General features: G+C 37.1%; 1 protein-coding gene across 1 annotated transcript; it reads right to left on the reverse strand.

Moving 5' to 3' along the window:
* On the reverse strand, positions 1-6,614 carry LOC136826655 (uncharacterized). Its single transcript, XM_067084009.1, has 3 exons — positions 6,444-6,614; positions 1,938-2,860; positions 1-1,256 (listed from the first exon to the last, which is right to left on the reverse strand). The coding sequence occupies exons 1-3, from the start codon at positions 6,475-6,477 to the stop codon at positions 459-461; spliced, it is 1,755 nt and encodes a 584-aa protein (XP_066940110.1). The 5' UTR covers positions 6,478-6,614; the 3' UTR covers positions 1-458.
* Between the last annotated feature and the right edge of the window lie 7,675 nt (positions 6,615-14,289).

A 14,289-nucleotide genomic window follows, 5' to 3' on the forward strand; every position in this document is an offset into this window, starting at 1 on the left:
GTTTATTAGCATTGCAAAAAGTAAAATAATAAATGAACAACAGGCTTCAGTGTCCACTGAAAATGCATTATGGCACAGGACAGAAAAGCAAAGACAATAAAAAAGAGGAGGCAAAATTAAAAGCAGCAGAAAAGATAATTTCTGAATGACGTGTGCCAGGGAAAATGATAAAAGAGGCATATATATATATACATATAAAAATATATAAGATCTATCTCCTAATCGTAAATATTATGCTCGACGAGTATTATTTGGGAAAATTCTTCAACAGAGAGAGACAACAACTAGTGGTTTGCTCTAGTGATGCTTTTTTCTTTAACAGGTTTTAGGATTTGGGTCAGGTAGTCATATTTTGGCCTTCAGGTACTGTTTTCTTGCATAAATGACAAATGTGGTAAATTTAGATAAATTCAGGGTGATCACTAGAGAAAGCCATCTCCTGGGGCTTTGGTCGTAACTTATTTACCTGGGGTCTGGTATAAACCGGAAGGTGCCTGAACACCTCCGCCATTACCACCGAATCTTCCATTTCCAGCATTGCCATTACTGAATCCTCCATTACGGTTTCCACCACCTGCGTTTCCGTTGCCATTTCTTCCTGGAGCTCCATAGGATGCAGATGGAGCACCTACACCACCAGCGTTTCCGCCAGTGGGTCCAAAGCCTGATGAACCACCACCTACGTTCCTGCTTGGGGCACCAAGAGATTGGGATGGAGCGCCACCTCTGTTACCACCGAAAGATCCTCCGGCATTGCCGTTCCTTCCTGGAGCACCGTAGGATGCTGAGGGAGAGCCACCACCACCATTTCCATTCCTCCTTCCCCCACCGTTCACATTCCCACCGGGAGCACTGTACGACTGACCACCTCCAGCGTTGGGACTGAATGACCCACCACTTCCTCCAGCGGTGGGATTGAATGACCCGGCACTTCCTCCAGCGTTGGGATTGAATGACCCGGCACTTCCTCCAGGGGCGCTGTAAGCTCCTCCAGGGCCACCAGCACCAACACCACCACCACCGCCAATGTTTCCTCCTGCTCCACCAGGAGCTGAGTAGCCGTTGCCGCCAGCGCCTCCGCCGGCTCCGTTACCTACGACCTTTCCAATCTCAGCATTGAGGCCATAGAATTGCTGGGCAGTTGAACAGTCAAAATTATACCACCAGTCGCAGACGAAGTACTGTTGGTTGAAGATGGTACCGTTGGGGCAGAGGAAAGAGTCCAGACGGCCGTCTTCTTGACAGATGTGGAAAACCTGGATTAGGATGAAATATAGTTAATATCTGTTGTTATCCCTCTGCGCCGAATGTTATTGGGTTGTTTTATTGAAGGTTTATATCCATTGCTCTAATACAATCAAATAAATAGAGCCGAAATGCAGACCTGAAATTATATATATATATATATATATATATATATATATATATATATATATATACTGTATATATATATATATATATATATATATATATATATATATATATATATATATATATATATATATATATATATATTATATATATATATATATATATATATATATATATATATATATATATATATATATATATATATATATATATATATATATATATATATATATATATATATATATATATATATATATATATATATATATATATATATATATATATATATATATATATATATATATATATATATATAATTTTAGTTCTGCATTTCAGTTGTGTGTGTGTGTGTATGTGTGTGCTAATGGTATATGCATACATGTTACATGTATTTGATATGCAGTATTACTGATGGTAATAACTAGTGATAAAACTAATTATAACTCTTTTTGTCTTAGTATTTAGTGCGTTTTGGGAGATATTTATAAAGGTTAATATTTTTTTGGAAATGGATCGCATTTTCACAACTTAGATACTGGTCTTTCATAACAAAGGTAACATCCCACCTGGCATCCTGCTTCCGGTGCCGTGTCAGCGTAGTATCCTGGGAGCTGATCGCAGACGAATCCTGTATTGGGCACAGAGGCGAGGATTGGGTAGTCTTGTCCTGGCACGCCTCCACCTCCGATGGCGTTTGCTAAATCGGTAATGGGGTCACCACTTCCTCCGCCGTATCCTCCGCTGCCACCTCCAAATCCTCCGCTGCCACCTCCAAATCCTCCGCTGCCACCTCCAAATCCTCCACTGCCAGTTCCGGATCCTCCACTGCTACCCCCATAACCTCCGCTTCCTCCAGTGCTGCCACCGCCAAATCCTCCGCTGCCACCTCCAAATCCTCCACTCCCGCCTCCTAATCCTCCACTGCCACTTCCTGCTCCTCCACTGCCACCTCCATAACCTCCACTTCCTCCAGTGCTGCCACCCCCGAATCCTCCGCTGCCACCTCCAAATCCTCCACTGCCACTCCCAGATCCTCCACTGCCACCCCCATAACCTCCGCTTCCTCCAGTGCTGCCACCTCCTAATCCTCCGCTGCCACCTCCAAATCCTCCACTACCACTTCCGGATCCTCCACTACCACCACCATAACCTCCGCTGCCTCCGGCGCTGCCACCTCCAAAGCCTCCGCTTCCTCCAGTACCGCTGCCCCCAAATCCTCCTCCTCCTCCTCCTCCTCCTCCACTGCTGCTGCCACCGCCGTAGCCGCCGCTTCCCCCGGCGTTACCTCCGAAGCCTCCGCTTCCACCCGTGCTGCCTCCAAAGCCCCCGCTTCCTCCGCCTTGACCTCCACTGCCTCCAAAGCCTCCGGTGTTGCCGCCGCCGCCACCGTAGCCTCCACCACCGCCGCTACCCGCGCCCACAGGGGAGAACGGTTTGGACTTGGGCCCCTGGTCTTGAAGATAGGCGGCGCTGCACAGCCCCAGCAGAGCTGCGGACGACCATTTGAGGGTAGGAGGAGAAGAGAGAGAAGATATTATAATATAAGAACTTTTATGGAAAGGGAATAAAATGATTGATCTATGAAATTTAGGGCTGCAAAGCCAAGCACCGAGGCATTTTCGGCCCTTCAGCGCCCAAGACAGTAAAAAGAGGGACAGCAAGGTAGAGAACCAGAACCAGGTGGAACTGGGAGAAAACTCCACAGTTGCATCAAGGAACAACAGTTAGAGGTGTTGGACAGCAAGATTGAAGAGAGGAAGCGGAATGGAGGTAAAGTAAAAGGGTATAAAGTAGATGCAGCTAGAGGCCGAAGGAGCACTGCAAACACCGTTTAGTGAAGCCTACCGTGCACCACGTGAGGTGCACTGACGGCTCTACAGCCTACAAGGGGAAGAAATATATAAAGAATATAGAGCGAGCTATGATGTAAAGTACGTTCGTTGCCCCGAAGGTGAAACTACTATTTTTTTGTTTTGTTTATAAGTAGAATTAGCGAAACAAAAAGCAAATGTAACGAACAAAGATCTCATCGGCAATTTAACGCATGCTGTAAGAAGGACTGTTTGTAATGGGTTTCTAATAGAAATTACTGAGAAGTGAGTGGTCCCAATCTTATTTAGCCATCGCCCTAATTCTTTGAAAAACATTCCTAGCGGGAAAGTCACAACTCTGGAGCATTTTTAGTATTATCAGAACTTCGTTACTATTATTTACTAGCGAACGTGTAATAAATATAACTTGTAAAATTCAATTCACATAAAGCAGTAGTTACAACTATATTTCGGTCAGATATGAATTAGTTATTGTTCCTACTCGATATGCAAACCGTCGGTCCTTTACATTAGAAATTACTTACAGCGGAGCTGGAAATAATTCGTAATGTAAAGGACCTTAGGTTTGTATATTTAGGAAAAATAATTTACTTTAAAAAATTGTGATTTTAATTCAGTAGTAACTATACAATGTTTTATGTTTTTTCACTTTAATTCTAACAGCCTCCTTTACTTAGGTTAATTGTAATATTAAACTTTAAATGGAGTAATAAAATCTTATTTAGAATCACTAAGAACATGGAACCCCAAAATATACCCCAGCAGAATCTAGATTTAGGATTTTGTAATCCTATTTATCGAAAGTACTGATTGTTTTTAATCTATGCACCATTATATATATAGAAATTCTGATATAGTCATTGAAATAATCTTATTTATAAATGCCATTTGAATATGCTTACTATACAAAGTTATTTAGAATTTTGGATCATAGAGATAGTTACAAGACCCTCTAAGGCCTGACTGTACAAGATTGTTTGGCAGACATCATACCCACTGGATTCTGACACCTCCTAAAGTAGGTACGAATGGAAAAAAAAGAGCCATGCGCTATCCTTATACTTACTAGGTAACTACTGCACACTGTAAATTATGGCGTGTTTAAACTGAAAGATAAGATGGTTTCTATGCGCTAAGCATCAACAGTACTTTAGACAATATGAGAATGTTCTGCGCAAAGTTAGTCACAACTGCATGCATAATATCCACGTACATACACACACATACACACATACATATAATATATATATATATATATACATTATATAAACACACACACACACACACACATATATATATATATATATATATATATATATATATGTGTGTGTGTGTGTGTGTGTACGTGTGTATATTTATATAAGGTTCACCGATTACATTCACTAGTATATTTTAAATAGTTACAATACTTACTTAAACTCTCATTTTTATCACACATTCTTCGTCACGTTTACCACTGCAAACTTGGATTTGAATGCTAAATAAATGAAGAAGGCCTTCCGTACATGGTGGGATTCGAATCCATGCATGTCAAGGCAGCAACCTCACTCTTACTAGCGAGAGTGGTTTAGGAAAACAACATGAATGGAAAGACTTCTTCATCTGTTTCTAATTCGCATTCCAGCCTTACAAAAGTAAGTGTATCCCAATAAAAGTAAGGAAATAGAAATGTTAAATAGTTATGTGGTTATTTTGTAAATAGGCAGAACTGCTACACACGCATACTTGTTTACACACATATATATATATATATATATATATATATATATATATATATATATATATATATATATATATATATATATATATATATATATATATATATATATATATGTATATGTATATATACATATACTGTATATGTGTATATACGTACATACATACTTACATACATTCAGTCATAAGCTGATAGACTCACATGTATGCATTTGAACACAGTGAATTCAGGTATACGCACATATTAACTTTGCCTAGGAAAAGAAAATAAAAACTTCATGAAAGACTTAGTGATTCAGTAAATGAGTCCAAATTCATGAAAGAGAAAGTAACAGAAATAAGAGAAAAAAAATTATTAATAGCAAGAAGAGAGGAACGCTAAGAATACAGGTCGCAGTCATTACTGGAGGTCCAACAGAGTCCCAAGTGTTGCTCAAAACAATTTGCGACATTTTTCTTACCTGCAAGACACTTATGACAAGTTAGATAATTCTGGTCAGAGTGACTGGGCAGTTTCCAGTTTTCACCATTAGTAAAATGTCTCCCATCTAACGTTACCTCAGCGTTTTCTCGGGGTAAATGAAGTGCGGCGCTTGAAGGAGAAAACGTTTCCTAATATTTACTTTTATATAGACACACGCATGCACACACACATATATATACATGTATATGTATATATATATATACATATATATATGTTTGTGTGTGTGTGTGTATGTGTGCGTATATTAAAGTTGAAGAAATAAGTGTGGAATCTTTAATAGACACACGCAGGCATATATATACATACACACACATGTATATGTATATATGTATATATATATATATATATATATATATATATATATATTATATATACACATATACAGTAGATATATACATATACATATACTTATGTGTGTGTGTATGCTTGTGTGTATATATAAGTTAAAGCACAGAAAGGTGGATAGAGAAACAAACAGTTAAATAGATAATCAGATACCTAAAAAGAGAGAGAGAGAGAGAGAGAAGAGAGAGAGAGAGAGAGAGAGAGAGAGAGAGAGAGAGAGAGAGAGAGAGAGAGGTCTATTCAAAAGGATATTTTGATAAAAAATAGTCATAAGAAACTTGAGTAAGTAATTTAGACGGAATATATAAGATCGTTCTCTTAAAAAAATGTAAATTTTAGCAATGTGAAGTTTGAACTGATATAAATTTTACTATTTGTTCATGTGTGAGAAACATTAAAAAACTTCCTAAAAATATGTGAACTAAAGCAAAGATAAACGTTATGGTTAGAACAGTTTTCGTATATTCCATAATCCCTGGAGTATTAACACCTGAAAAGCACCGATTATATCAACTAAAGAAACTGAGGTCCGAAACTGCGACTGATATGAAGCAGGTCACGCCGTGTCTTGGGTTGCACAGAGTCGTCGTGCAAATGTGACGAGTTATCGTATCTGTAGACCGATGTCGTCTGCAATCTGTATCGTCCTACTGTAGCGGTCGGTCTATGGCAGGAACTGAGCGGTAAACTCTTACCCATATAAAGTATTTTGCGCGAAACACAAGCCATGATCTGGGAGGCGAATTAAGCGAAAGGTTCTATTTCTTCACTTTCGATTTCAAGAGAAATGAACCAAAATTCTAGAAGAGAAAAAGATGTTTGTTCGAAGTGGCTCACGTCGACGATGTTCGTTCGGTGGCGGCGACGGTGGTTGTGATGTTTGGGGAAGACGGGATCACTGAATATATACGCTGGTGGGAAGGGAAATGGACTCCCCTTCTGGAGGGGGAGGAGGCCAGGGGAAGAAGCTTTCAGACGTTAAGGGGAGGGGCGGAGAAGGGAGATCGTTTATGAAGGTTATTTCCACAATAATCTGATGCGATAAATGTGTTAGGCACGTAACCCTCTCTCAGTTCACGCGGCTTAATATTTTGATTTGCGAAAAGTCTATTGCCCCCCTTAATATTTCATAAACAATTGTGAATTAGACGAGGAATGTAGACTGAAAGCACAGCGGCATAAACAAGCACTGGCAACTGCTGCAAGACAAGGGGTCACGAGCGGCGAGGGTCGTTGTCGAGAGCTCTCGATGATCCCGATGATCATCGCGCGATTGACGCGAGCTGTGTTTAAGGGAAGGGGCCTCTTCTTCTAATAGATTCTATGGGCATTGCCAGCTCTCATTCCTCAGAGTTCATTTGCTGAGAGATTGAATCGGGTATGGACGCAGGTAGAAAGCAGAGAGAGAGAGAGAGAGAGAGAGAGAGAGAGAGAGAGAGAGAGAGAGAGAGAGAGAGAGAGTGTATGTATGCTTTTGAAACAGGTTCACTGGGGCAAACTTTGATTCCTTAACGGTTTATAAATAGATCAATATATTTGTTTAAAGAATTCAGAATTTTACTACCTTTAAAGAATTCTATGATTTTCTCCTTCTTCTAAGCATATAATGCAGACGTTTATACACATGTATACGTATATACACACATAAGCGCTCTCTCTCTCTCTCTCTCTCTCTCTCTCTCTCTCTCTCTCTCTCTCTCTCTCTCTCTCTCTCTATATATATATATATATATATATATATATATATATATATATATATATATATATATAATGAGTGTGTGTATGTGTGTACTCTGTTTAGTGCACAAGTATGATTATATAATTTATCATAATTTTATGAACATTCCATTTATTTGTTCCATTTCTCTTTTACTTCAACCTTATCTGTTAAATCCTATGATTTCCTAATCTGTTAAACCCTATTACTTTCCAGCATATAGAAAAAAAATATGCTTTTATCCATTAAAATCTGACACTTTCCAGCCCTCGTCATTTCGGAGGGACATTCTGCGAGCCAGTTGTAAAGAGATGCAGAAAGCTTATTGCTGCATTTGACTTCATTCTGCTGGTGAATCTTCGTTTCTGCCGCTACCTGATCATTATACAACAATTTCATTTGCCCCTTGACGGGTCACAGTTCGGACCCAGGTCAAGGTTCTCAGTTTTGGCAGAGCTGTGCTGATGATGACCCACTGCTAGGTCACCTTTTCACTTCTGTCGTTTTTGTTTTTTGCTTTTTTCTTCTCTCGTCCTTTTCTTCATGCTGTCATTGTCTCTCACGTGATCTTTGATCTTCCATCATGCTGGGTAGGGAAGAGGCATTCCTCCTCCTCCTCCTCCTCCTCCTCCTCCTCCTCCTCCTCCTCCTCCTCCTCCTCCTCCTCCTCCTCCTCCTCCTCTATCAATCGGTGTATAAACATCTTTGTCTGTCTGATTGTAAAATGCTTTTGTTTGTCTGTGGGATTTCTCAATTGTTGTGGGTCTGTTGTTATTTTGGTTGTTTGTTTATTGTTGTTTATCTGTCTGTATTTCGCATTTTCACCTGCAGTTTTTTAACCTTATCTAATGCTTGTTCTGATGTTCTTCTCTTCATGCTTGGTATATGGTTCTGTTGCAGCTTGCAACTAAAAAGAAATAATAAAAAAGAAATAATAATAATAATAATAATAATAATAATAATAATAATAATAATAATAATAATAATAATAATAAAGACATAAACAAAAACTTTTTAGCTACATTTTAGCGTAGAATTTTGTTTGCCATTCCAGATTTGTAAACTAACATAATTTTGCAGAGGTCTTTTATTCAGTAGTGTATGTTTTTCATCATAGCAATATAAGGTCTTCAAGATTTTTTCTTTCGCCTCCGTCCACATTCTCAGGGTTACAGTTACAAGCACGCTTCCTTTAATTTGAATTAAAAGATGCATGTAATTTCCACTGCAATCATACCATTGCTTCTGCATCATAGTAAGCGTCCACATTTCTAATTCGTCCTCATTGCATAAGGAGTCTCATTAACTACAAGTAATAATGTGCCGAAGTTTCTTGGGCGCAATCGAGTTTTCTGTACAGCGTATAATCAAGGCCACCGAAAATAGATCTATCTTTCGGTGGTCTCGGTATAATGCTGTATGAGCCGCGGCCCATGAAGCTTTAATCAAGGCCCGGTGGTGGCCTATTCTATATCGTTGCCAGAAGCACGATTGGCTAACTTTAACCTTAAATAAAATAAAAACTATTGAGTCTACAGGGCTGCAATTTGGTATGTTTGATGATTGGAGGGTGGATGATCAACATACCACTTTGTAGACCTCTATCCTCAGCAATTTTTAAGATCTGAGGGTGGACAGAAAAAAATGCGGATAGGAAAAAGTGTGGACAGAAGAAAGTGCGGACAGAAGAAAGTTCGGACGGACAGGCAAATCCGGCACAATAGTTTTCTTTTACAGAAAACTAAAATGCGTGTCCAGTGCATGCTAGCGACTACTCCTGTATCTAGGTAAACTTGCGTAGCTAAAGCGCTTCCTTACTGCATAAAGATGCCTCATTTTATACAAAAATGCTTGTCACTGTGAAGCCACCCATCATTTGCATGACAGAAATGAATTTTCGGTTGCGAGAGGAAGCGAATCTCGACAACTGGTTCCTCATTGTGAAGTGTAGAAATTTTTCTCCACTTTCATGCAAACACATTCCTTAGATTTACGGCTGGAGCCAGTTTTTGTTTTTGTTGATTTTTTTTTTTATAGGAGAAGGAGGTATTTATAGTCTTTCATGACTATATCGCATCCTTATGACAGCTCTTTCCTCTATCGATAGACACATTGCTTTGTATGCAAAAATGTATGCGTGCACTTCTGTGTTTTAAAAAATATATACATCTTCCATATTCTTTAGAAATATATGCACTTCTGTATTTAAAAAGAATATACGCACTTCAGTATTAGGAAAAAATAGATACGCACTTCTGTCGAAAACGTATGCGTGCACTTCTGTATTTAAAAAAATATATCCATCTTCCATATTCTAAAAAAAATATATGCACTTCTATAGTTAAAAAAAATATGCGCACTTCAGTATTAAAAAAAAATAGATACGCATTTTTATATCTTAAAATATTCACAGGTGTTTGGAGGTGACGGTGTGATTACCCAATATGTAACAGCATAGTACTTTCAGAATGTTCTCCTAGTAGCCAATAGCGATTCTCATAGTAGCCAACAGCGAGAGAATTTGGGTGATTTCGTCTTCGCCCTCGAGCGTTTGTTGGTCGTAATGACGTCACTCTGTCATTTAGCTGACGCTTTGCAAACGGGCGTACAATTATCTATTTACTCTAGATATTCATTGATGACAGTATTTAAAGAAAAGGTTTTTTATTTATAATTATTGGTATGTACGAGTATATGTAGCCTACACTAATGCCTATGTTATTTACCAACCCATCATTCGTATTTGGTGGATAAGTTTAGATGAATGAATGATGGATGAAGGAACATTTTCTTATGGACATAATTCTGAGTTTTACGTATCCGTGTATCCGTCGCTGATATGACGTAAAATATCTAGTAATTCATTTCAAGTTTTCCTTAACAGAGTGAAAACAGAGTTCAGCGTTCCTTTTGAATATGTTTTCAAATCAGTGAAGGAATATTCCTGCGGAATCTTTTCATATGTCCTTATGCTTGATAACGTAAATGTTTGATGTAAAATTTACTTCTTTAAAGTTAATCTCAGACAAGAGATTGATAAAAGAAGGTTTTGCTTCTCTGGGTTCGAATGCGAACTGAGCCCAAAAAATTTTGCAGTTTCCTGTTTATGTACATTTTACGTCACATCTACTACCAGATACACTGATAAATAAAGCTTATAATTATGCCCAGAAGAAAATGTTCCCTCATTCATCATTAATTAGCCAAGCTTATCCATCAGATATTTCTGACTTGAGTTCAACATGAACAGATATTAGTGTACATACATATACATATTTATATATACAAGACTTTCTCTTTAGCCACTGTCATCAAAGAATATCTAAATTAAATAGAAGATTATGATTCGCCCGTTTGCAAAGGGTCAGCTAATTGACAGAGTGAGGTCACCTCCTTTTGAAACTACCTCCAAGTCACTTGGCCCAGGTGTACAGACTGTGAACCTCCCTTGCTATGTGGCAGTTAAACTGCTTTGTGGAAGATTATTTAGTCAAAGGATAAAGGACCTCCCCAAATGGAGAAGCCGTAGTAGTGGATGCACTTAGAAGGCAAGAGAGGGTTCTAGTTTTATCCCGACAGAAGCTATGGAGGTCCTATAGTCTTTAGTCGAGGTTTATCTTGTCGCTGAGGACGGTGGTTCCACCTTAAAGAAACTTGGATGGCCCAATGCAACTGCGGCTACCATAGATCTTTTTCAGGCAGTGGTCTCAGCTTGTTGCTCGCTGTTTTGGAAGAGGTATGTTATTACAATTAATGCTACCGAGGTAACAAAGTTGCACGTACACCGTGAGCAGTAATACTAAAGGGAGTCATCCAATATACATATATAAATATATATATATAATATATATTTATATATACTGTATATATATATATTATATATATATACACTTAATTATTATAATTAATCAAAAGAATATACATATATAAATACACACACACACACATATATATATATATATATATATATATATATATATATATATATATATATATATATATATATATATATATATATATATATATATATATATATATATATATATATATTATATATATGTATATTCTCCGGATTAATGATATTAAACTGTAGTAACATCTTTATCTTACATGCATTCTGAATATGCACAAAATTTTACAATGTTTATTGTTTTTCAATCTCATTCAAATGTTTAGGCTGCAGGTTTTCTCAAGCTGAATGCTTTAATCACGTATCTTGCCCTTGTTCGTTAACGATAAACACAAACAAAGAAACAAAACATGCCATAGGTAAGAGACATGAAAGCAAAACGAAAAATAGGAAGAAGAAGAGGAAGAAGAAGGAGAAAAGGAGACATATTAAAAAGCAGTGAGAGTAAGACATAAACCACATTCCTTCGCTGCTTTCGTCACTCGCCCCGAAGACGGACGGATCAGTTTTCCCTCGCATTGTCTCGCGCTGATATTCATCGCTGACTGAATAGCAGGACCGCTCTAATCTTCCTCCCTTTCTGCTGCGTCACCATTATTTACTTGCTATTGCTGCTGCCTTTCATTATCTCTGGGCTGTGCAATCCGTCTCATTTAAAACACCTTTTAAGTACAGTCATGTTTGAGGTATAAAATGGCGGAGGGAGGAAGCGTTTGATAGCCGAGTAAAGGTAAAGCTGCTTTCGAAGAAAAATGGAAATGTTGAAGCGTCATAACCGATGAATTGTTTGCATTTAAACATTGTTTTGCAATGCTAGATGTCGTAGGTTACTTTTGATAATGGGGCTGAAGACGTGACACCTTGATGAGGAGCTCCGTCGGTGCAAAATTTGATCGGAATTGATTTTCTTTGTTTTCTTTCATGACGAAGGTTGGGGTCGCTTTGTGTTTATATAGCTACTGAAGTAATTCTTGAAGAAGTAATGTGAAGTTATAAATAAAACTTCATATATTCGGGAGATACTTAGGTTACTGATGTCAAACATGTACCCAGTTTTGCAAGAGTGCAAAGCTCTGGTGGGCAGGATGCTAAGCGATATTGCCTACATATATACTATATATATATATATATATATATATTATATATTGTATATATACATTTATATATATATATATATATGTGTGTGTGTGTATATCTATACACACACACACACACACACATACATATATATATATATATATATATATATATATATATATATATATATATATACATACGATAATTATTATCACATTTGTACGTGATTCATTTATCACACATTACCACAGGTGAAAAATAAGAGACAGGGTATAGGCAGTAGAGATGTATGAAAATAGGATTATCATATTTGTAAACACAGGAGTGCTAATGAATTTCCAAACTCCGCCTCCCTGACACCTGTCAGGTGTGGATCTGAGGTCGCCTATGGTCGGTATGTTTATCAGTATTGTCCCTTGAGAGTGTATTGTGATTTTTAGCCAAATGAGTTTTGAAGGCCACTCCTACCTTGACACTGGTCTGTGGCTGGATATGTAGTCTCTAACGGTTGTGTATGTTCGTCAGTACTGTTCCTGTAGTATATATATTTGTGACTTCTAATACTATGCATTAGTCCTTCGTCAATGGCTTGGAAATAAAGTCGAAACTGGTCAGGACCTACACCCGTCTCTTATTTTTCACCTGTGGTAATGTGATATATATATATATATATATATATATATATATATATATATATATATATATATATATATATATATATATATATACACACACACACATGCATATATATACATATATACATTTGTATATAATATATATATATATATATATACATACATATATATATACATACATACATATATATATATATATATATATATATATATACATACATATTGTAATTTTTAACATATGGGCATAGTCGGGGAAAATAAGCCTTCCTGCGATAATCACTGAGCATTTTCGAGTTGTAAGCGGAGACGTGCATGACAAAATGACAATTAGTGGCTTCCATGGGAAAATAAATACATTTTAGCAGAACGGAAGTTGCCTTACGAAAGTGCCATAAATCTCGGAGGTCTTGCCGTACCGTGCAAGATTTGTTGGTGTATTTATAGAGACACTTATTCAGATAATTTATGAAGAGAAAACTAGCAAGATTTACGGTATGATAGACTGCGGTACTCAAATTTGTTTATGTTAAGTTTCAAACACTCATAAATTTAATGCTTTTGGAGGCTACTGTAACTATGAAACTGCTTGTGTAGGATTTTAGTTTTAAAAATGCATTGACTCTGCTGCCTAAGTTTGGTTACTTACTTATTTGAGCTGAAATATCTCATAACATAGCATTTTAACCTAAAAGCCAAGAGATAACCACGATCTTAATATTCTGCTACGTAATTCAACATTTCGAACAAAAGATGATTTATGTGCCTACATTGCCATATATCGTTTATTTGAACTATTGGAACTGATAGTTATATAGACATCAGTACGCTTAAATACTCTGTATTTCTACATGAACGATCTTAAATTTAGCTGGGATAGAATCACAGAAGTGGCAGATTCTGTTGCTGATCTTTTTAGAGCATACGATTTCAGTAATAATAGATTTCTGCACGAATCAGCTTTTAAATATTCTTTCATTTTGCTGTAAAACTTAATAACCTTTGCTGACTTTCAATTGCTGTGGTATTTTTTCACAGTTATCAAGATAATGTTATTAGAGTTATATCTTTTTTTTACCTTTGGGTCCAGATTTCCGTAGAATATCATTTATTCAAATGACTAATGTTTTCATTGTTTTATTCAGCGAACGGGTTCCCGAAATGAACTATGGTTTCTCGCATGGCATTAAAAAAAATTTTTTTTA

The sequence above is a fragment of the Macrobrachium rosenbergii genome, chromosome 41 (assembly GCF_040412425.1).
Source record: "Macrobrachium rosenbergii isolate ZJJX-2024 chromosome 41, ASM4041242v1, whole genome shotgun sequence".
In the NCBI taxonomy this organism is placed as follows: Eukaryota; Metazoa; Arthropoda; class Malacostraca; order Decapoda; family Palaemonidae; genus Macrobrachium; species Macrobrachium rosenbergii.

Excerpts from the sequence above, each read along its gene's own strand:
- LOC136826655 (XM_067084009.1), bottom strand. The coding sequence starts at position 6,477 with ATGGCTTGTGTTTCGCGCAAAATACTTTATATGG. Across the intron at positions 2,861-6,443 it reads GCGCAAAATACTTTATATGG|CTCTGCTGGGGCTGTGCAGC; the intron begins GTAAGAGTTTAC and ends GGTCGTCCGCAG. Across the intron at positions 1,257-1,937 it reads CACCGGAAGCAGGATGCCAG|GTTTTCCACATCTGTCAAGA; the intron begins GTGGGATGTTAC and ends ATCCTAATCCAG.